Source organism: Sabethes cyaneus, chromosome 1 (genome assembly GCF_943734655.1).
Source record: "Sabethes cyaneus chromosome 1, idSabCyanKW18_F2, whole genome shotgun sequence".
Lineage (NCBI taxonomy): Eukaryota > Metazoa > Arthropoda > Insecta > Diptera > Culicidae > Sabethes > Sabethes cyaneus.
In genome coordinates, this window is record NC_071353.1 from 171582649 (window position 1) to 171606424 (window position 23776).

The following is a 23776-nucleotide window of genomic DNA, read 5'->3' on the forward strand; positions in this document are numbered from 1 at the left end:
CGACTAGCTTGTTTCAAATTAATGATTCGAAGTATTCCAAAACATTCCCCCATTCCGTGGTGGGTATAACAGAAAGAAAAAGGAAGGGTATAGAGCAAACACTCTGAACAGTAGCAGTAGCGCAAACGTATCAACTGTACTGTAATACCTTCATTCTATGTGGACATCTCCCGCTGCTAGTGTTTGCACACGATAAACATCTTTTAATTTCCTTTTACCTCCCACACGTCACCCTTCCAGCCACCAGCCATCCTATCGTCAGCCCGACCGGAGTTCAATCACGTGAGCCAATCCGAATGCCACATGATGGGAGCCGAAACCATTCACACAATCTTTATTGACTATTTAATAAAGATTTCATTGGCCTCGGTCCTCCTTGTTGTCCTGCTGGCGCAAATGGCGTTCTTCGGTTCATCGAACTGACTCTGATGGTCTTCTACAAGGCAGGCAATGTCAATCATATGTTTCTCACTTTTGCTGTTATCCGTAATCTTACAGGAACCGGATTTTGTTCGTTCGGACGGCAGCGGCAGCGGCGGCGGCGGCAGAATGGCATCGATAGATTACGATTACTTAATTAAATTCCTCGCTGTGGGCGACTCGGGCGTCGGCAAAACCAGCTTCCTCTACCAGTACACGGACGGAGTGTTTCACACCAAGTTCATCTCCACGGTTGGGATTGACTTCCGCGAGAAGCGGGTTGTAAGTGACCGTACAAATCCTCGTGACCCAATTTCAACTTAAATTTGTTGTTTTAATTTTTAGTTGTACACTTCGAACGGCATCAACCACCGGGTTCACCTGCAGCTGTGGGACACAGCCGGTCAGGAGCGGTTCCGCAGTTTAACCACGGCTTTCTATCGAGACTCGATGGGATTCATCCTGATTTTTGACATTACCAACGAGCAGAGCTTTCTGGACGTGCAAAACTGGATGGAACAGCTGAAACAGCACGCCTACTGTGAGGATCCGGAAATTATACTGTGCGGCAACAAGGCCGACTTGGACCACAGGCGGGCCGTCAGTGAGACACGTGCCAAAAGCCTAGCCGATAAGTACCGTATCGATTACATCGAGACGAGTGCCTTCACCGGGCACAACGTCAAGGTGGCGATCGAGATGCTGCTCGACAAGGTCATGAAAAGGATCGAAACGATTGTGCTCAGTACGACCATCCAGGCCAGGCGGGGCGTCCCGAAGCTGTTTGTCGACACGAAAGATCCGCCGGTGAAACTGGAGAAGCAGAACGATGACGAGCAACCGGGCCAGGCGTCCGGCTGCCGATGTTGAGACAAGTGTGTAGCCAAATTTTGAGAAGAACAAAAAAAAAACACATTTTTATACCAGTTGTGAGTTGTGAGCACTTTGTTAATGAAGCAACGCGGATTAAGTTTCCCCTCAAAGGCGAGACCGAATTGATTTTTTGTAGCAAAACTTTGTGACAATATTTACAGAAACCGGATCATATTGTGAAACAAAACCAGAACAGTATTCAATGTTGAACCAATCAGTATAGTTGATGTATTTAAAGGAGTAAAACATGACAGAAACAAAATGTTTTGAAACAATAAACAAATGCTAGATTTTTGTCCGATGACAGTCCCGGTTTCGGTGTGCGAATCTTGCCGACAGTCAGTGGCGGGCGGGTGGGCCTTTCCTTATCGCGCAGCGATAGATAAGCCCGCTCTATGAGTGCCAGACAAGCAGTAAATGTGTACATTGTGCTGCGCGAGAAGTCTTCGCCGAGAAGCCACTGGACGTGGACACGTCGGGATCGTTCGTAGGAATGCTAGTTACGGTTCGGAATTTTACCTAAACTAAACGAAAATGTCGTCGTTAACCAACAGGAGCAGCAGCACCAGCAGCATCAAGGTCAAGTTTAACAAAACGTCGTGCTACTTTTGCAACGAATGGCTCGAGAACGAACAAATTGAGGTAAGTCCAATCAATGAGCGGCTCAAAGCGGCGCGGGCGCCGCGTTGCGAAACGAAAGTGAAAACTTTGATTGTCTGTGGCCTGTGCCTGTGCCGTGCTTGCCGTACGAAAGTGGGTTCTCTTATCAGACAGTGGCTGCACTTGTGTGGAGTCGAGTATTGCGTAGTCTCAGGCCAAATAAATGAATGGATTGTGATAAAAAATGTGTTGTAAACATTACTCACAGGGTGTAGGTTTAGTTTTTTGACGTAGAACTACGCCTTATTGAAAGGTAGCGGAGATCGGGGGTCATTCCAAAAAATCTAACACGAAAAGTTAGGTTTTGTACGCAATTAACTTAGTGGTTCCAATATCGATTTTCAATATTTTTGTACCGGTCGACGGGAAAATCTTCTATCCATCAATCCATTATTGAAAATTTTAAAATAATGGAGTATTGTATAATAAGAAATTTTCGCTTCAAGATGATTGGTTCGAAAAGACGTCATCAAAATGTTAATTATACGTTTGTAATTCAGTCCATTCTCAATTGATTTTAGAGATATTTTCACTAATCGATCGAAAAATCTTCTACGCATCGACGCAAGCAAAGAAAACTATCGATTTTAGGATACACGCCATTGAAAAATTGAAAATAATGAAGTATTGTACAACTAAAAATTCTTTCAACTAACAAAAACTGATAGTCCATAACCTGAAACCTTCATTACAATCAGTAGAGCAAACAAGTTCATTTTGAAAAAGACAGTTTTTGGTAATTGATAAAACTTACTTACTCATTTTAGTGGCGATGGTCCGTTATCGATCCTACTCCGAATGAACTATGGTCCTCCAGTACTGTTGGTCCTGGGCAGCCGTTCTCCAATCCCTTGAACACCAGCTGAACGTGCATCGTCCTCAACAGCAGTGTACATTCATCGGGTGCGGGGTCCGCCCTAAAGTTTACGGTCTCTTCCTGGGCCTCTGCCGAAAATAGTTTTAGCTACTTTTTCGTCGGGCATTCGGGCCACGTGCCCAGCCTCCCGCAGCAGCTTGCCACATTCTACGACCTTCACTATATAAGCATATTTGTATACTTGATACAGCTCGTGGTTTATTCGTCCGCGCAGCACTCCTTTTTCCGTTTTACCAAGTACTCGTTGATCAGATTTCTTTAGTGTCCATGATGCATGTCCGTAAACCCTAATCCTAGAGCGAATTTGCAAATTACAATTCCCCATCCAGTACCACTAACACCATTTAAACTCCCACGTTCTCTGCCAGCTACCATGTAAAGGGTGTTCCACATCAAATTGCATCACGGAAGAAACGTTTTAGAAAATCTGCAGTTGGGTATTTTCTCTTGAAAATTTGGGTATAAATAGTTTAGAGTGTATTGTTTACACTGTATTTTTATCACAGTCAGAAAAGAAAACACGAAAATAAACGCCGCGGATTTATTTTGTGCAAGTACCTGGAAAATTTTCCCCTCTCTTATCATGGATGATGAGACTGACGTCAAGGCGGTCACATGTTTGTGAAGAACGTGCTGCTCGAGCCAAAGATGCTAAACATCAAGGCTAAACATTCCGGCAGCTTCCAGGACTACTGTACTTCACCGCCCAGCACAAGTTTGATGTTCCGGAGAAAGAAAGGACGCACAAACTTTCAAAGTTTGCCAAGAAATACATGATTTGGCAAGCGATCTGTTCATATGGCAAACAGAGTGCGCCGTTCGTGACTACCGGGACTGTAAATGGCAACTTCTACTTGAAGGAGTGTCTACAGAAGCGTCTGTTTCCTCCGTTGAAGCAACACGAGGCTTCTACGATCTGCTGGCCGGATCTAGCATCCAAAGGATATCTTAGAGTGGTACGAAGCCAACGGGATTTTTTTCGTACCCAATGAAAAATACTGGCCTATTATGAAGCTGGCACTACGGAAGCGTCCTAATTAGATCAAATTTGAATAAGACATGAAAAAAGTGGGTTTCCGTACAGAAGCTGCAGTGAGATGTTGCACAAAACTTTTTGAGTTGAGTTAAGCGTAACATGCGAGCATACGGTTATGGTATTGAATTTAAATGAAATAAATATTCCAAAAGCTTACTAATGTGTTATATTTTAGTGTCTGAGAATTTGATAAGGATCGGTCAATTAAATAATTTTCTACAGCGTTTCTTCCGTGATGCAATTTGATGTGGGACACCCTTTACTTCAATTTGGCAGTGTTAGTGGCAAGTCTCGATGCCGCTGCTTCCCATTTAAAAGACCTATCCTCTTACACAATCTCTTAAGGCATGTAAGATTTCGTAATGACAGTCCCATGCTTAGCCACATTTGCTCTTTTTATTGTATCTTCCAGGGCAATGCTCAATAGCAGGTTCGAGAGTGCCTCCTCTTGCTTCAGTCCATCCTACGTCACAAAAGTGGCAGATTAAGTCTCACCTTAATTTTGACTCACTAAGCATCGCACAAATCAGTGTTATTAGTTTTGTTGGAAAACCATGTTCTACCCTTATCTGCCATAGCTCAGTTCGTTTGACTGAATCGTACCTCGCCTTAAAAACCACAAACAGATGATGAGTCTGCAAGTTGTACTGCCGGCACTTGTCTAGTAACTGATGCAGGGTAAACATCTGATCTGTCGTGGAGCGACCATCACGAAAACCAGCTTGCAACTCGCCGACTCCGCTAATGGCCTTAGTCTTCAGAAACAAGATATGTATGGGAGAGCACCTTATAGGCAGAATTAAGCAATATGATGTCTGCAAAGTGTGTCGTTGCTGGCGAATCACTTCTCTGCCGTAGGGTGCGTTTTTTAAAGACAGTGTGTTCTTTTTCCCGCACCGATGTAGGGATGGCGATCAACTTGACTGCCATTCCTGCACGGCCACCCTCGCAGGGCTCCGTTTTTGTGGCAATTCAAGCTTACAACGATGAATGGAGGCCGTATTTTACGTCTCGTTACACCTCGATTCTAACCGATCGTGCTGGCTCTCCGACATAATTTGTGAAACTATCCTACAAACAGCATTCCAGGTGCTCTCCTCTTTACACATTACATCCGGAATGTTCTGCACATGCACGTCAGGTATCTCAGTCCGCACTGCTTCGAATCTTGGGCATGATGGTGATGGTGACACAGCGTGGCCAAATCGATGCAATGACTGGCTAAAGCAACAGTGTTCAGATGAGAATTACATCAGGTGGAAGTTCATCTCTCAATGCTTCCTTTTCATCCAGATCGATAGAACCGGTTTAACACCACATCCCATTCCTGTTGCCATTTGGCAAGGAACTCCTCTCTGAAAACTTTCCGGATTCCTCTGGCTTCCCTTTCCATATAAGACTCTTTGTCTTCCACCACTGTGATGTTGATGGGGAACATTCCTGCGATGACGCATACTGGTTACTTTACCTGCCGAGAGCCGGGCTGGCTCTTGCCGTATCAAAAATTCCTTTCCATTGTACGCGGTCCAGGGCTACTCGTTGCGCGTCTCGTCAGCTTCAACCTGGTCGAACCATCTAGCACGTTGGGCCCCTCTATTCCTGGTACCGCACCGTTGGATGAAACCCAAATCTAGGTGGACAAAAGTAATTACGCTAAAACCGTTAGTCCTAGGTATATAGTATCTTCGGAGTAAATTTGTTATTTTACCTTCCGCATTTTTGGTGTATATGGCATATGAGTGACCATCATAGTAAGCGAGTGCAAATCATAAGAAGAACATTGAATTTTGTGTAACTTTGCTAAAGTAATGAAAGTTGTTCTCTTACGGTTGATGGGCTGGAGCTATTTAAAGTTTTTTGGTCGGGGTGGACCTGAAAAATTAGTTTTTTCTTTATATCTCCTTTCGTGTTTATTTCTCACAAATCATGACTTCTAAGCACTTTCACATGCATGGAAAACGCACATTTTGTTTGAAAGAATCAAGTTGCTATCTCCTTCGGTTCCGAAGCTACAGGCATTTTTTTGTAAAAAAATGTGCTTTTTTCAAATGTCAGTAACATAAAAACTGCTCAAAAGCAGCAAATCAAATTTTGTATAGATGATTAGTAATATATTGGCCTCCGAAATTAATAGAGATCACATCGGTCCAGGTCGGTCCTTTTTTGCTAGACCGTATTGAATATTGAAGTAAAAATTACGTGGCTACGTGGCTACTGCAATTAAGCCGATAGCCGATCATCACTCCTATTCTGTTCTGATGTGTGCCCGTAGTGAGTGTGCGACTCCTGGCTTCGTTCGGTATCAAACCAGTTGTTACACAGTCTTCCACGCGTCGTGTTTCAATAGCACTATAGAGGTTGCTCTACATCCCACTGATATCTTCTTGCCTTTGTTCCTACTACAGGGATACCTCGATATAAGACAATTTATAATTTCTAAAAGTTGTCTTATATCGAAATTGTCTTATATCGAAACATGGTTTTTTCAAAAAAATTTGCATTAGCGGTCGCCAGTTTTGCTCTGTGTTATGTGTTTACGGTTTTTGAACTATTTATTATTGTTTGAAATATTAGTTTTTTACTATTTTTGGGGTTATTTTGAAATAATGAACATATTCATGGCACCGATTTCAGAATGGAAAATTAGCTCTGCTCTGATATCGTTATCAGCTATGTCAAAGGGATTTGTTTCGATATAAGACAAAATTGTCTTATATCGAATTGTCTTATATCGAGGTTGTTTTATAACGAGGCTGTCTTATATCGAGGTATACCTGTATTCTGCGATTTGTTGATCAACCGATGCATGCTGAAACACAGCATCTTCCCAGTGCGTGGTGAAGAAGATAAGATAGTGGTCAGAGTCGAAATTTAGTCCTCGAAATGACCAATCATCGAGGACATCCGGAATGTGTCGGCAGTCAATCATGATCGATCGATGATCGATCTAAGTCTAAGAGTTACAGTCTTCATTTGGATGGCTCCAGGTGTGTTTCCGAATATTCAGACGTGGCAGTAGGTGCTGTAGATGGCCATTTCTCTAGCCACAGCAACATTTATGAGTTTTAGATTGTTATCATTGGCCGACAAAGGAAGCATTCGTTTTCCAATAACAGGACGGAAGAATTCCTCCCTTCCCGATCTGCGCCTTTGCATCTCCGATGATGATTTTCACGTCATGTTTTGGGCACTCTTGATTCTCAACAGATATCGCATATTCTCTTTGGGATCGAAAAGTCTCGTGTCTCCAGTGTGCGAAGAAAATATTAGCTCTGCTTGTCTTTGTGCTTGTGTGCGCAAGATGAGTGGTCGTAAGAGAAATCAGTATTCAAGCATCGTTCCGAGGGAGAGAAAACGGTTGAACAGAAAACGAAAGCACTTGATCGTTGTGTGAAGCAGATTGCTCTCCCTCTGTATGCATAAGATGAGCAAAATGAAACCTGGCTGCAGATGATTCTGTTCTCCCTGTTTTCACAAGCTACGTTGCTTGCTAATTCCAATATCAGCATATGTAAGATGAGGACGCGAAATTCTTGTGCCCGTCATCATTTCGTCATGCCAGAAGTAGGCTTCTGCCGTGCTCTGAAATTTTTTTCAATTCTCGGTGTTTTACTGGAAAAGCGCAGAAGACGAATCGAGCTGCTCTCTCCCTATCGGCTGTTACTTTCTCCGACAAGCGACGAGGTTTTGCTTTTGCAATGCTTTTCTGTTTTGCTCTGCCCCCGAGTGAGTGTCAGTTTTGTATCATCTTTCTTCTTCTGCCGGAGCACTACCGAATTTCTGCTCTCAAAGTCACGGCGCAAATCGTTTCAGTTCATTCAATTGCCTATCCCTTATTCTCTTTGGGATATAGCCAATAATATTTTATCTCCAGTGTGCGAAGAAAAGATTAGCTCTGCTTGTAGTTGAGCTCCCTCTGCACAAGATGAGTGGTTATAAGGGAAAACGGTATTCAGGCATCATTCGGAGGGAGACCAAACGGTTGTGAGCAGCAGATTGCTCCGAAGATGAGCAAAATAAAGCCAGACCAGAAGTGTCTAGGCATGTTACAAAAATGAAAAAGGAAATAGTTTTCGTTCTCCGTCAAATTGCCGACGATTTTCGACTTACCCTTTTTTATCTATACCTATAAAAAAGGATTTCTGTCTGTCTGTTTGTCCCTATGTTCCTTTTAGAATCGAAAACTACTGAACCGATGTGTGAAAATTTGAAGTGAAATGTGAAAATTTGCATGTAGGGGGTTTTGGAGCCAGGGAAGGTTCTTATGATGGTTAGAGACCCCTCCTCCCACTAAGAGGGGGGGCTCCCATATAAATGAAACATAAATTTCCTCATAACTCGAGAACTAATCAAGCAAATGGAACAAAATTTGACATGTGGGAGTTTTTAGAGACAAGAATTTTTTTATGGTGAATTGAAACCTCTCCCCACTTTAAGAGGTGGGGGGCTCCTGTACAAATGAAATACGAATTTTCTCATGACTCGAGAATTAATTAATCAAATGGAACCAAATTTGGCATGTGGGGGGTTTTGGAGGTAGGATTTTTTTTTAAGATGGTTTGAGACCCCTCACCCCTGTGGTAGGGAGATAAGGACTATCATACAAATAAAACAGAAATTTTTGCGTAACTCAAAAACTAATCGAACTCGAGAAATTTTAGACTTTTTCATAAAACATTAATCAATAACAAGACCACCAAAAACTATCAATAGTAACATTAGATAATTCAGCGGGAGACGCCCACAGGCCGCGAGTGTTGCCGGCGACCTGCCGTCGGATTCGCCGGCCACTGCGGGGAGACACCCCCCCGTAGAGATCACATCTATCTAGGTTTATTTATTTTCCTAGATCTACTGGCCTCTATTACTTTCCTTCAGTTGGGTCACCCCTGCGAAATGGTATTTTCAACGAAAAAATTTTCCGTGAAATGGTACATCCCGCGTAAGGTTGTTCGCGAAATGGTATTCTACGAAACTCTATATTCCGCGTTATGGTCAACCGAGAATTGGTGTTCCGCAAAATGGTATTCGGCGAAATGGTTTGTAATGATGGCGAATATTTAAATGCTATCCGCTATATTTTATCAGGCTAAACAATGGAGGGACTTGTTTTCTACTTTACTGTGAGGAAAATTTGTATATTAAAACACCCAGAAACTTGCAAAACTCAAGATTGTGACAAAGGTCATCCGAGATTCACGATTTATGTACAACACAGTTTAATTTGTGGCAATACAAAGTTTGTCGGGTCAGCTAGTAATTGATAAAACTGTCAACTGTGCTTTTTGCTCTTCCTTCTTTGGTTATTTTCCATCGGTTTTGGGTGCCATTCTAATGGTTTGCATTAACATGCCCCGCACTACTGATAGCACTACAGAGGGGTATAGCGGTTGTTTGAATTCAACACTTTTCATGGGAAAGTTGTCTAGAACTTCCCAAATGTCCCAAATGCTCCATTTCTATTCCATTTCCATTCCATTTCTATTCAATTTCCATTCCATTTCCATTCCATTTCCATTCCATTTCCATTCCATTTCCATTCCATTTCCATTCCATTTCCATTCCATTTCCATTCCATTTCCATTGCATTTCCATTCCATTTCCATTCCATTTCCATTCCATTTCCATTCCATTTCCATTCCATTTCCATTCCATTTCCATTCCATTTCCATTCCATTTCCATTCCATTTCCATTCCATTTCCATTCCATTTCCATTCCATTTCCATTCCATTTCCATTCCATTTCCATTCCATTTCCATTCCATTTCCATTCCATTTCCATTCCATTTCCATTCCATTTCCATTCCATTTCCATTCCATTTCCATTCCATTTCCATTCCATTTCCATTCCATTTCCATTCCATTTCCATTCCATTTCCATTCCATTTCCATTCTATTTCCATTCCATTTCCATTCCATTTCCATTCCATTTCCATTCCATTTCCATTCCATTTCCATTCCATTTCCATTCCATTTCCATTCCATTTCCATTCCGTTTCCATTCCATTTCCATTCCATTTCCATTCTATTTCCGCAGTCCTAATCAGGACCGCTAAAATTTATCATTGAAGAGGTAAATCGTCATTTTCGAAACGAAAAATCGTAAGGGACATCGTTTAGAAACGAAAATTCATTTAATACGATGCGAGGCCGTAACTCCGAAATGCCTGGATAATTCTTCATCACACTTGGCACAAATGTTTCTTGATATTAAGGATTCAGCACTGGGAAGTTGATAAAAGCGGGGAATCCCGGGGGGTGCATTTCTCTTGCATTTAAACCGACTGCAGTTGTGCAACTGACTTTGAGAAAAGAGGGGGTTTCCACCGAGGAGGAATATATGGTAAATAAACCTTTGTTTCGTTTCCATTATAGCGATTTTCTTTGGGCAAACCGATGCATAATTAGCAACGTGACAGAAGGGGAGCTGACTGGGAAGGAAGTCTGTCAAACACATGTTTTTTGACATAAAAGAATCAGCACCGGGAGATTGACAAAAGAGGGAGACGGTCTCTTACAAGGGGAGAGAAAGGTTCCAATGGGTAAAGGGGTGCGTTTCTCTTGCATTTGGAACGATAGCAGTTGTACAAGTTGTTTTATTTCTGAAAGGGGGAATAGGGTGGCCATCAAAAAGAGGGAGGTTCAAAAACGTAAATAAGGTGTAGATTTATAGGGACTACCGAGAAGAAGACAGATTTAGAAGTGGTTGGGGGACAACGTGAGAGGAACGGACAAAGGGAGTAGACATATTCAAATTAAAAAGAATTTTGTTTCATACAATATGAGTTTTCGTTACAAAAACAGAAGTGACTGAGTAATAAAGGGGCCCCGAGTGAGAACGGGCAATCAGCTAGTTTTAATAATAATAGAATGTTAGGCATTGTTCAGTCAAAATAGTTTCATTGGAGTGTTGGTCGATCGTTAGATGCTTCCTTTAAAATTTTGCCACCGAAACCAATGTAGTCTTACGTCAACCATGCGGTCGTGTCTTGTACACAACAAAATTTTTGTGCTGAATGGTACACTTATACCGTTTTTAATAAGTGGCGCCATCACCGTATTCGTGTTTTTTTTTATTCCAGGCTCACCTAGTTGCGTGCGGACAGGTATCGGAACGGTGTTCCAACGGTTGTGGAGCACGTGTGCCCCGTAAGGAAATGGATCGCCACCTGAACCGGTGTCCGGCGGGTTTCGGGGAGGAACCCAAAACGAACGGGGTCGGCTCTCCGAAGGCGAGTGAGAAAATTCACGAATTAGAACGGGAAATAGTAGCCTTACGTGGTAGCTTGAATGGTGGAATTTTTCCAAAGGAAAAGGAGAAAATCTTTGAACTCGAACAGGAAATAGTCGCTTTACGAGGAACGTTGAACGAGGAAATTCGTCAACGTTTGGCGCTGATTACCGATATCGGGCAGTTGAAGAAACGTGCCCAGCTGGCGGATGAGTGGACCGGAAAGGTTGGAGAAGTGCTAAATGCACTGAAGAAATGTATCAACGAGGAAACCGAAAGCCGCTGTGTGGACATAGAACGGTGCAAGATTGACATCAATGGACTGCTGAAACAATCCGAGGTAATCCTTTATTTTAAATTGTGATAAACTTACCACTAATATGACGTTCAAAACAGCAAATGGAATCGTGGCGTGTGAAGCTCATCACTCGGCTGAACCAAGCGGAAGAGGAAATGGAAAAAGTCCAAGCTGCTGCTGCTGCTGCTGCAGTAGCAGCACGTCAACCATCACCGCCACAGTCAAAGCCGGAGGATGCAGGTGGCACGTCGAAAACCAGAGACGCTAAACTGGTGATGATTGAAAGCCGTCTGAATCATCTGCAAGCGGAGCTGGAAAGTCTTGCGGTGACGATGAAATCACAAGCCACAGACCAGAATCGACAGCAGCAGCAGCAGCAAAATTCAACCGACAACGAAGCACGAGCCGCAATCGAAGAAATCGAAAGCAAACTGCAAACGGTTGATGTGGTTCTGGAGGATCATCACAATTCCATTCGGTAAGTGTTTGGGAAAATTGGTTGAAAACAGGTTTAAAGTTTCTGCTCAACCGTCACACGCGTAAGTTTATAAGCCTTCTTTGATGGACGTTTCCCACAATGTCAGCTGTCAGTTGTGGTGTTCATACAATTACCTACACCCATGATGGATTACTTTGATCTGTTCACTAGGCTTGACAAACAATTATTACATAGCTCGGTGATGTCTGCTTCACCCACAGGTAGGCTATTTTTCAGTACATTTTTCGGTACATCAAAGGTAAAATTAAATTGTGGGTTGTTAGTCGGTAGGTACTCGGTAGTGGGTGTGGGGGAGTGATAACGGATTATTTGCTAACTCTTTTATTCTGCTGCATTCTGGCTGTGAAGCTGGCTGTGGCTGGCTTCCGATTCGTTTCTCATGCTGACTGGATTGGAAGCTGATGATAATCTACATTCCAGGAAGGACAAAGAATTTAATTGTAATTTGATTGCTGAAAAAATCCGAAGCTCATTGTCTATGCCGAAAGCGTTGTTTAAAAGTTTCTGCTCGCTTCTTGTTGAAATCGAAATGTTTAACTTTGTAGAATAAAATGGATGGGAATCAGCGTTGTTCATTAGCAGCATTGCGTTGCTTTTCGACGCTATATTTAGCTACTTGTAAATTAATCCGCTGTGCTCGTCCAGAAGAATAAGATTAAACGTCTGAAACAAATTATATTTGTTTCAGGTGGAATTTTTTCATTCCCTCTGGAAAATTAAAACAAAACGGAGGTAAGTCGTTGAATATTCAATCCGCGAGAGGGATTACAGTGCTAGGAAAAAAAACTTTCAATCGCTCTATCCCACCCTTAGTGGATCAGAGTTATTTACTTTCTTCGAACGGATCTAACGGATATAATACAAACTCAATTCGTGTCAATAAACTACCTCTAGGATTTGAAATTTTGGAAAACATTTGCCTAGACAGTTTGCAAGCTAATCCTAAGCTAACAGCTAGCAAACCCATCCTCATTGCGGATCAGTTGAAAAATTTGATTTGACAGGCAAATATTCTGGAGTTTACCGAGCTAGAAGGGAAAGGCTATCCTCACACCATCCGGTCTTTCTGAAGTTAACATTTCTTTGGAAGAAAACAGAACATTCCACCAGTTTGCTTTCCCTATTATATATTTACTGGATAACTCCAGTCCCTTTTTGGCTTATGGGGTGAGGTTAGTTTCGGTTTTCATTGTGAATGAAGCTTCTTGTTCTGAGGCAACTCGTTCATCAACAACCATGAAGCCTTTCCTTGATTTGATACTATTAATTATTCTGTCAGCCTAATTCACAATATTCCTTCACCGTGTTCTCGGTTCAAGGCTTTCTCCTCCCGAATTCATGGGCTTCCCATACTCGCTAGACTTACTTTCAATTGGTTTAAAAGTCTTGCTCGCTATGTCCCTCATCGTCTTGTTCTAACCTGATTTTCGTCCAAAATGGCGAAAAGTGAAACTATTTTCCTAGTATCTTTTGTTTTCATTTTATCATTTATGGTTTTCAGCACTTTTGTTCGTATGAATATCCCCCTTAATCTAAAACTGTCAAAAGTTAGTCATCGCTTACTATAATGAAAATATAAAAATAACTTTTTTGTGTTAGGAGATATAGACATAGCTTCTTCGGCAAAGTTGTAAATATTGCAAAAACAAGCAATTTTGCTGAAGAAATAAAATTTCTATCTTTATCGAGCGCTGAACTAAAGCGCACATTCTTTAAAACTTCTTTAAAAATTGGTTTTTCATACATAGCTTTTCTCACTTGCATTTTACAAGAACGCAATGTTTTAGGCAATTATCAAAGCACTCAAAATACACGTTTTTGCAAAAGATCGCAAATCTCTGGGACTTTTACTTTCTAAGATATCATATATTCTAGCTTTAAATTTCCGTAGCTTCACGAGCCTATGGGATAAAATGGGGCAAGTGGATTCATGAAATCAGTGCTTCATCTTAAAGCTTAAGTCGAGTACTATAAACTTGTATGGGTTCCGCTTTTCGCCAACCACCCAAATAAGAGTACGGCAAGCATACGTTTTATGTGTTTCGCGTTCGCCAACGGCTCGATACACGTCCATTTTTTTTTGTGTTAGTAGATAGATACATGGTTTCTTTGGCGAAGTTATGGAAAATATAAAGGCAAACAACTTTGCTAAAGAAATTACATTTCTATCTCTATTGAGTGCAAACCTATAGAGCATTTTCCTTGTAAATTCTTTAAAAATTAGTTTTTCATACTTAACTTATGTTGGTTGCATTTTACAGGAATATATGGTTCTAGACGATTATTGAAGAACTCAAAATACACGTTTTTGTAGAAGATTCAAAATCTGTAGGACCCTTCCTTACAAAGTTATCGCTTTTGGCTTGTGTAGTTAGGGAAAAATAAAGCTTAAATAAGCGATAACTTTGTAAGGAAAGGTCCAAGAGATTTGCAATCTTCTACAAAAATGTGTATGTTAGGTCCTTCAATAATCGCCTATAACCATATATTCCTGTAAAATTCAACCAACATAAGCTAAGTATGAAAAACTAATTTTTAAAGAATTTCCAAGGAAAATGCTCTATAGGTCTGCACTCTATATATAGGTCTTTAGCAAAGTTGTTTGCCTTTATATTTTCTATAACTTTGCCGAAGAAACCATGTGTCTATCTACTAACACAAAAAAATGGACGTGTATCGAGCCTTTAGCGAACGCGAAACACATAAAACCTATGCTTGCCGTACTCTCATTTGGGTGGTTGAGGACAAGCGGAACCCATTCAAGTTTATAGTACTCGACTTAACCTTTAAGATGAAGCACTGATTTCATAAATCCACTTGCCCCATTTTATTCCACAGGCTTGTGAAGGCTACGGAAATTTAAAGCTAGAATATATGATATCTTAGAAAGTGAAAGTCCCAGAGACTTGCGATCTTATGCAAAAACGTGTATTTTGAGTGCCTCGATAATTGCCTAGAACAATATATTCTTGTAAAATGCAACTGAGAAAAGCTATGTATGAAAAACCAATTTTTAAAAAAGTTTTAGAGAATATGCGCTATAGTTCAGCACTCGATAAAGATAGAAATTTTATTCCTTCAGCAAAGTTGCTTGTTTTTACAATATTTACAATTTTGCCGAAGAAACTATGTCCATATTTCCTAACACAAAAAAGTTATTCTTCTATTTTCGTTATAGTAAGCGATGACTAACTTTTGACAGTTTTAGATTCATACGAACAAAAGTACTGAAAACCATAAATGATAATAGTGGTGACGATTTCGTGACTTATCTGGTTAATTTCACGAGATTTCGAATGTTTTTTCGAGCTGTGAACGTGATCTAAAAGATTACCACGCTGCTACTACATAAGGGAACATAACCTGAATCAGTAGCAGAAAGGTCACCACAGGAAACTACAGAAACAGCAGATTCCCCCTGGAATGCAACAGCAAAAGCCTATGCAAACGAGCTCTCCACATCAGGCACGGTCGAACTGGAACTGGTCGATTAAGTCGAGTCGAGTTGCTCAACATGACTTGCATAATAGGGCCATATGTTTCTTTTGCCTGTCGAGTCAATAACTGTCCAAGCCGTTTAAGAAACGACCTAGCGAACCACGGAAGTCATCTTTACCTTTTCAAAGTACTACGTTTTCAAAAGTTTGAGATGTGCTAACCAGATCGTTTCTCCACCAATGTATTTAATCAAATTGACTTATCAGACGCTTCGGTTTAAATGGAAGTGGATGAAAGCTCCCGACACCTACTTACTATTAACACCAGGTATCAATATACTAGGTTGCCCCTCCCCCCGAAGTCAAAACTGGACCAGGCGCTTTCCAGCAGTGCTACAGTGAAACGATGAGTTCAGGCTAGATCGATCCAGAAAAGTTTCAATCAAACGAGAATACGTCACCGCCGATTGATATTACGGCAGTTCGCTCCTGCCTAAGCAAAGCAAAGCCATGGGTACAAACGTCCTGTTGAAAACTTGACCCTTCGGACGTCGGAAACCAATGATCTGGAAGCGGTTCGGTTCTTCAATCATCGGGAGGCCCTATCGGTAGTTCCAGGTGAATGAATGTACAGGGCAGGATTGGGCGACGACGGGTATTGTACAGGATACACTTTCTACAGAGGCTTAGTGTCTTCGACCGCAATTGGTTGTGAAGCCCACAGTAAGCATAGCTTCCGCTGATAATACGCCTCCGAATCTCATGGTTAGTGTCATCCCGTCGTCCTCGGTTCCAACGCCCAACATATACCTTATTTTGGACGTATTTAAATTTACCCCAATCTTAACTGCTTCGCGCTTTAGTCTGGTTCACTGTTCAGTAACCTTCACAGATGTTCTGCCAGCAACGTCCATGGCATTGGCAAAGCAGACGATTTGTTAAAGTGAAGTGTTAATATTTGTTCGATTCACATCACGTTGCAGCACTACGTCGAACAGCAGGCATGAGAGACCATTAGCTTTACGAAGCGCTTGTGAGATTTAGGAGAACGCGAGGACTGTATACCGTTCATCGTAGATTTAATCAGTCTGATATACTTCCCAGGAAGGCCATTCTCGTTCATGACTTTCCGTAGCACTTTTCGGTGGATGGTATCATATGCAGCTTTGAAGTCAACGAACAATTGGGACGAATATGGGAACTCTCTATTCACAGTCTTTTTGGAGGACCTGCCACCGTGTAAATGTTTGATCCGTCGTTAGCCGTCCCTTGGTCATTTCCAACTAGCGTTGTAAAAACGCAACGCGCGCTGCTCTCGATTCTAGCGAAGGCTAGATTTGAGGTTTTACTAAGACCATTTAAAACATAGAAAGAGGATGCGATGAGGTTGTTGTCGAAGAACTCCCTTCTGTATAGTTCCAAATTCATAGTCTTATCCGTCACAAAACAGCTGGCTTTCTTGCCACAGCAACAGAACATTTGCTAAACAAAGAATTTTTTGATAAACTTAACCGCGATAACAAACTTGAACTTCTGCTAGAAACTCTGTTGCGAGCAGGAGCCTTGAAGAATTGGACCTTGAGAGTTGGTTGAAATAGGTTTGAAACGTTCATCGCAGTTTATCTGCTTATGCAGATTCTGTCCACTGTTTGTTGTTCGAAGCTTCGGTTGGATTGTCCATTTGCTCGGAAAAACTTGTAACCTTTCCGGAGATGGATGCGAAGCAGCATGTACAGCGGTGAGCATTCAGTTGTTTTGTCAAATCATAATCCTACCAATATTTTCACATTGCCAACAAGCCAGTGTAGATGAGCAACACAGTTTCACTCTTTGTTATTTGCCAGGTGAGCTTCATGAGGGTTCGCGCAACTGATTTTTATCATCCAACAGATCTTGCAGAAATCTCGAGATTACATTGCGTCCTCGGATCACATCTTTATTGATTTCAAAGCAGCATACGATACAGTTGATCGAGCCTACTATGGCACATGATGCACAAAAGTGGTTTTCCGGACAAACTGACGCGAACTGGTCAGAGATACATTGGATCGAGTGAGGACACACTAGAGTCCCTTCGAGACGTGGCGAGGGTTGAGACAAGGTGACCGTAACCGTTGGTGGTGAAGAAGTAGAAGTGATAGTTCATAGTTGAGTTCGGGTGTTTGGGATCGCTGGTAAGCGCGGACAACACTAGTAAGTACATCCAGCGGCGCATTCGAACGGAAAATGGGGTCTGCCATTCGGTAAACGCTACGAACTAGATCTAGAAGCATACGCTTCCGTATGAAGCTGACGATGTACAAAACCCTTAGTTGACCGGTAGTTCTTTATGGACTTGAAGCTGTAATGGAGCGGAAGGTACTGCGGACGATGTTTGACGGAGTACAAACTGAAAGCGACGAGTGGCGAAGGCATGCGAATCACGAAAAACTTACACTGTTTGAAAGATTCCCATCGTACATGCGGCGAAATTCGGTAGGTTACGATGGGCCGAACACGTCGTGAAGATACCGGACGACAGTACGACAAAAACATTTTTCGTCTACAGCTTTACCGACACCGGGAACACGGAAGCCCAACGTACAAGATGGCTTGACCAAGCCGAAAGTGAATTACGATCGAGTTGAATGGAGACGACTGCTTCAGCAGAACGAGCCACCGTGGCTCAAGACTGCTAACGACAATGACGACATATTGTGTCATCCTCGTCTATCGTATGCAACTATCGGCCAATAAGTTTACTCTAACTGATTTTTCCAACGGGACGACGTAACTGTATCAGTTAAAAATAACGGCGAAGCCTTACTGATGCTTAATAGGATTATTGCTTACTGATAACTGTTAAGGTGAAATTAGTCGTCATCGATTCTGCAAATTTAAAAAGCAGTTTTTTTGTTTGAAACAGGAATTTTGTTCGTGAAAATATGTTCGCTGTGTCCAGATTGGCGAGAAAAATGCAGTGAATACATTTCTATAAAAAGAAGCCCGCTTTTGGGTTCAAAAACTGCTTCCGAAACTGAGCTCTCCGACAAAAAGTTAATGACTGCTAATTTCCCGGTAATGATAGTTTTCCCATCCCTACCCCTAGTAGGGACTTCGGATGGCTAGAGCTATGTTTCACGCTTCTCACGCTTCTTCTCAGTTGCCTTCCCCATTTCACATCCACATCCATCAATCAAAATATTCATCTATCAAAAAACAAAAAAAACTCACCCGATGGAAAACGGTGTTCTTCGTTAGAGGTTGAAAATACATGCGACTTCAATTTTCTAATTTTCCTTATTCAAGGCCAACCTGAAAACAAATACAAAAAAAACAGAATTAGAAATATGGAAAAAAAGCTTCAAATATCGTTGGGCCATTCTTCCAGGCCATCGGGGTCTCTAACTCAAAGAAAAAGAGAAAAAAATAGATTAATGCGAAGAGCCGCAATGACGTCACAAAGCTGTCAACCGTTGCCTGAATAAAAAGAAACTCCCGGACTCCTTCCGCCATTTCTCCCAGAACACACCGGCTAGTCACTCCGCTGCCGGAACTTTCACGAGATCTACTTTAGGTTGTCCTGTTGGCTGTAGTAAATTTTCTGGGTTCCAATTTACCACGTTTTCATACATTTTTCACTGCACTACTGTCTGAAGAATCTGATCGTCGCATGTAATAGTACGGTTTGCTCGATTATCCTTTTCTTTCCGCGTTAGATCATTCATTTTTGGCAAATCGAAGACCAGTAATGGTCGAAAATACCTGATCGAAAAAAACTAAGTTCAAGTAGATATATTTACGCTAACTTAATGAGACATGTCTGCTGAAAAATAGACGTGGATTTTGATGAAAATTTTTACTACTCTAAGGGAAAAAGTTACATTCTTCAGTTACTCATTAGAAAAGGTGTGAAGTGAAGCTTTACCTTGTTTACGCTCCTCACGAAGTTGCGTTAACCAAGCAAGCAGAAAGCGTATCTGCAATCCCAAATAACACGGAAGGTTTTATGACGATCTTATAATGGTTTTTATGACCAAATTTAGCCGTATATACCATTATTAGAGGGCAATAACACTCATAATGTCACTTACTAAAAAGTGTTTTGACACATTCCAATGTTACAGGACACAATTAGCATCTATTTTTACTGCGTAAATTGGTTCGTTAAATTGGTGACATAAGGGGACTTTACTTTCCAGTTGAATGGCAGAGATTTGGTTGAATAGGAACTGATTTGTGTGGCGGGCATAGTGTCCCGTAACGCTGGAATGTGTCCTTTGCCTTCTGCTTGTACCAGCTCAACAGCCAAAGTCAATGAAATTTGACATAGAACAGTTAGCGGTAAAGTGAAAGACTTCGTCACAAAGCATCACTATCGCCAAAATGAAGTACCGTGGACCCCCGTTCGTTTGACCGTTTTTAATCTGAACACTTTTTAATTTACACCCCGTTGGTTTGCACGACGTGCAAATTGAAAATGGTTCAAATGTCATTCTCAACATGACATCATTTGCTTGGCAGACAATGCGCATAAACGCGATTTGTTTGTACTGATCTAGCGTGTTTAATCTGTTTCACATTGCGTTTTCCCAACGATTATGACAGAAATCCGATCGGAGAATGAAATATTCGCTGCTTCCAACTTCCAACTGAATCAAACCATCAAAACAATAACAAAGAGTAGGGCGACCAGTTCACACAAGTTCCAGCATGTTTAGGGTTGCCAGTTGTTCAAATTAAAAACTAACTCCGTTAGTTTGCATGAGGAATCGTTCAAACGAACGGGGATCCACTGTACACTCAAGTCGCTTTTTACGCGAAGGATACGTCCCGCGTAAATTCCGAAAATCGCGTAAAAAACGGCGTAAATTCCGAAATTCGCGTAAAAAACCTCGTAAATTCCAAAATTCGAGTAAAAAGCTTTGTGGATTTCAACACTATGCGAAAAAATAGACGTTTTGAGCATATCCGCGTAAATTCCGAAAATCGCGTAAAAAAAAACCGCGTAAATTCCGAAAACCGCCTAAAAAAACGGCGTAAATTCCGAAAATCGCGCAAAAAACGACGTAAATTTCGGAATTGGCGTAAAAAACCGCGTAAATTCCAAAATTCGCGTAAAAAACAAAATTTCGCGTAAAAAAAACTTTGTGGATTTCAACACTATGCGAAAAAGTAGACGTTTTGAGCACATCCGCGTAAATTTTGTTTATTTGTTATTTTCCATCTGGCCTCTAGGGCCGAAGTTCGCGTAAAAAAACCGCGTACATTTCGAAATTCGCGTAAAAAAAAACCGCGTAAATTCCAAAAGTCGCCTAAAAACGGCGTAAATTCCAAAATTCGCGTAAAAATACCACGTAAAAAACCGCGTAAATTCCGAAAATCGCCTAAAAAACCGCGTAAATTCCGAAAATCGCGTAAAAAAACGGCGTAAATTTCGGAATTCGCGTAAAAAAACCGCGTAAATTCCAAAATTCGCGTAAAAAAAACAAAATTTCGCGTAAAAAACTTTGTGGATTTCAACACTATGCGAAAAAATAGACGTTTTGAGCACATCCGCGTAAATTCCAAAATTCGCGTAAAAAAACCGCGGAAATTCAAATTCGCGTAAATTTCAAAAATCGCCTAAAAACGGCGTAAATTCCGAAATTCGCGTAAAAAGCGACTTCAGTGTACTCCTTTTCTAAATTATTGCTTCAATCGGGAAAACGGAAGGAACGGTCTCCCATTCTTCTGCTGCGATTTACTTTCAGGACATCAAGTTTATCTGGATTCAATGGTCAAAAGAAAAAATCGGTTGTAAAGCGGGGCGAGTTTTACGAGATTATACCTTTAGGATAACAAATTAGTCTGGGTTCCACCCAACCATAAGACGTAGTCCACCGTAAACAATTATATTCTTTACTTATTCATTAGAAAAGGTAGTTAAAGTTCTAGCTTTTGAACTGACAATCCTTAACGAAGTGTGATCCAACCAAGCTCGAAGTTATTCGGCCTGTAAATTGCGGCATCAGTAATGTTGGAATCTTCTCGTAGGTAGCACTTTTGCTTTGCCAACAAAAGTTCTGCATACGATGGATTTATCAGGAGTATATAAAAGGTGATTTTCTTGAACCATTCTAGCAAGCTTTTCTATATTTATGCGCGAAGCAGTGAAGCCTATAACCTTATTTTCCTTACTTACGATGATCCATGAGCGAAGCAAACGCAGGCGTATCTGCACTGTGTCCTTCCCTAACATCTGATCTAAAAGACTTCTTGCGCTTAACCGTACATTCCGTTCACTTACTAAAAGGTATTTGCTTCTTGTCTCTCTACTAGCAGCCGGAGTCCAAGAAATTTGGCATAGAACAGTTTGTGGTAAAGTGAAGAACTTCGCTAAATATTCCACCTCATTGGACACTCGACCGACGCTTCATTCGATAGTATTTCCTCCAAAACTTGGCAAATTGTTTGCCCATTTTTCGTACGCAATTTTTCGATACTGAAGCAAACATCAGTAAAAGCGAATTCGTAATTGTTGAAGCTGATAATTTTTTTGTGTAATGTTTGCAGATTTCGAGCTTTCAAGCTTTCCTCCGTTTTTTGTTAAACAGAAAATAAAATAAACGGCCTTGGTCTATTTTTGTCTGTAGAAACTGGACAAACTTATTAGAAAATACAGCATAGTTATGTTTTGTAAATCTTGACAATGTATAATTACGATGCTATTTTGATATTCACCTTGTCTTAGTTCCTGATAATATTTTGAGTCGATTTGGAATAGGTTCAACCAAGTCTTTTTTAAATCGACTTACCGAGTGTTTTGTAAGTAGTAAAGTACCAGCAAGTATGCTCTGGGGCGGCGTTCCGGATAGAATAAACCAGTTAGATTAAACTTCACGTTCGGCGGTCGCGACTACAATTTAGACGAAGACGAGGCGTTCAATATCGAGAACCGATACTTACCTTTAGCCGCGCTGTTATTTCACAATTTTCTTTGATATTTTTAAACAAAATTGCAATTCAATCAAATGTTTACACTTTTCACCCCAGAAAAATCTGTCTGTCATCAACGTGTGAGATGCGATGGCAATGGCGCGACGCGGCGATGGTTGCTTTGATCAAAAAACAAAAAACAAAACAAAAGCATAATTCGAAGAAGCTTCACCTGGTACTTACCTAGTCCTCTACTAACTAAAAATGAAAGGTGTTATTTTGCTCCTCGAACCAAAGGGTATAATGATGGTGGAACATTCATAAAATAAATTTCCGATTCCAGTTCGATTGGTTTGCGCGTGCAAGGTTGGCAAAGAACGTCTTTTTTCTTCCTCAGCCTGTCCTCCTGTCATCCGAAGTCGTATCTTTAAACGTCGTGATTTTGTCGTTCATTACAACAGCATTTTTCGGTTGGTTTGGTGGCCTTAAAAGAACGTGATTCAAAAACCAGTTTATTGTTTTCGAGACTGAGACGACGAGAGGGAATCGACATAATGGGCCCTTTAATTCGGTGATTATCTTTTTGGCTGTCTTCTCACAACCTTCCGGTTCCGGGGCGGGGAGCGAGCGTCTTTTGTGCTTCCTTCCACTGCTCCATTTGATTGCCTTTAATTGTTTGGATTATTATTTGGAGGACATCGTTTAAAGTGCTGAAATATTAACCTGCACATTTGTTCGGCAGTCTCTTTCAGAGCGACATCAGCCGGCAGATGTTCGAACTGCGCGGCGAGTCCGATCCGATGCGGCTCGTCATTCAGGAGATGCTGGACAAGCAGGCCAAGCTGGACTACGAGCTGAAGGGTGCGCTGAATATGGCGCACGAAACCGAGGACAGTTCGGAGCGGATTCAGAAAACGCTGGACAAGTACCGGCGGGAAACGTACTACACCAAGCAGTGCCTGGACGATCTACAGGTGCACCTGCAGCATCAGGAGAAACTGCTGGTGCTGCAGAACACCGACGGGCATCTGATTTGGCGCATCGATCAGTTCGAGCGGCGTTTCAAGGAATCGCAGGAGAATGAGGTGATGCTGAAGAGTCCACTGTTCAGCAATAAACCGTTTGGGTACACTCTAAGGGTCGGTATTATAACTTAATTTTCTGGGTAGAATAATCACAATTGGAATCATTCCAGCTGGAGGCAAGCCTGAACGGCATCGGAACCTGGCGGAATCGCAATCTGATCGTGGGCCTAATTGTGGTCAGTGGTTTCTACGACAATCTGCTCGAGTGGCCGTGCGTCCTCAGCGGGACGGTGACGTTGCGTGATCAGCCCGTCCTGCAGAACGAAAGCGAAGGCAAGCCGACGAAGGTGCAGGATTTTTGCAAACCAATTTTGGCCCGTCGAAAGCATCAGCACTACGAGAAGAATCAGTACATTCACATACCGCACCAGGTGCTACGGTCCGAGAACTACATCCGGGACGACACCATCTTTCTGGAGGTTCGGATCGAACGGCGGCAGCAGCAGCAGTAGCAGTATAGCTG

At 41.7% G+C, this 23776-nt stretch overlaps 2 protein-coding genes across 2 annotated transcripts; both read left to right on the forward strand.

Annotated features, from left to right (window-relative positions):
* The first annotated feature begins 549 nt into the window (after positions 1–549).
* On the forward strand, positions 550–1290 carry LOC128745151 (ras-related protein Rab-27A). Its single transcript, XM_053842152.1, has 2 exons — positions 550–702; positions 766–1290. Exons 1-2 carry the CDS (start codon positions 550–552, stop codon positions 1288–1290), a joined length of 678 nt encoding a protein of 225 aa, XP_053698127.1.
* A 537-nt stretch (positions 1291–1827) lies between these two features.
* LOC128732435 (TNF receptor-associated factor 5) lies at positions 1828–23765 on the forward strand. The gene is made up of 8 exons (XM_053825685.1): positions 1828–1935; positions 10949–11137; positions 11183–11437; positions 11494–11873; positions 12069–12132; positions 12583–12626; positions 22971–23367; positions 23424–23765. Exons 1-8 carry the CDS (start codon positions 1828–1830, stop codon positions 23763–23765), a joined length of 1779 nt encoding a protein of 592 aa, XP_053681660.1.
* The last annotated feature ends 11 nt before the right edge of the window (positions 23766–23776 follow it).

Excerpts from the sequence above, each read along its gene's own strand:
- LOC128745151 (XM_053842152.1), top strand. The coding sequence starts at position 550 with ATGGCATCGATAGATTACGATTACTTAATTAAATTCCTCGCTGTGGGC. Across the intron at positions 703-765 it reads ACTTCCGCGAGAAGCGGGTT|TTGTACACTTCGAACGGCAT; the intron begins GTAAGTGACCGT and ends TTTAATTTTTAG.
- LOC128732435 (XM_053825685.1), top strand. The coding sequence starts at position 1,828 with ATGTCGTCGTTAACCAACAGGAGCAGCAGCACCAGCAGCATCAAGGTC. Across the intron at positions 11,874-12,068 it reads GATCATCACAATTCCATTCG|CTCGGTGATGTCTGCTTCAC; the intron begins GTAAGTGTTTGG and ends ATTATTACATAG. Across the intron at positions 12,627-22,970 it reads AAAATTAAAACAAAACGGAG|TCTCTTTCAGAGCGACATCA; the intron begins GTAAGTCGTTGA and ends TTTGTTCGGCAG.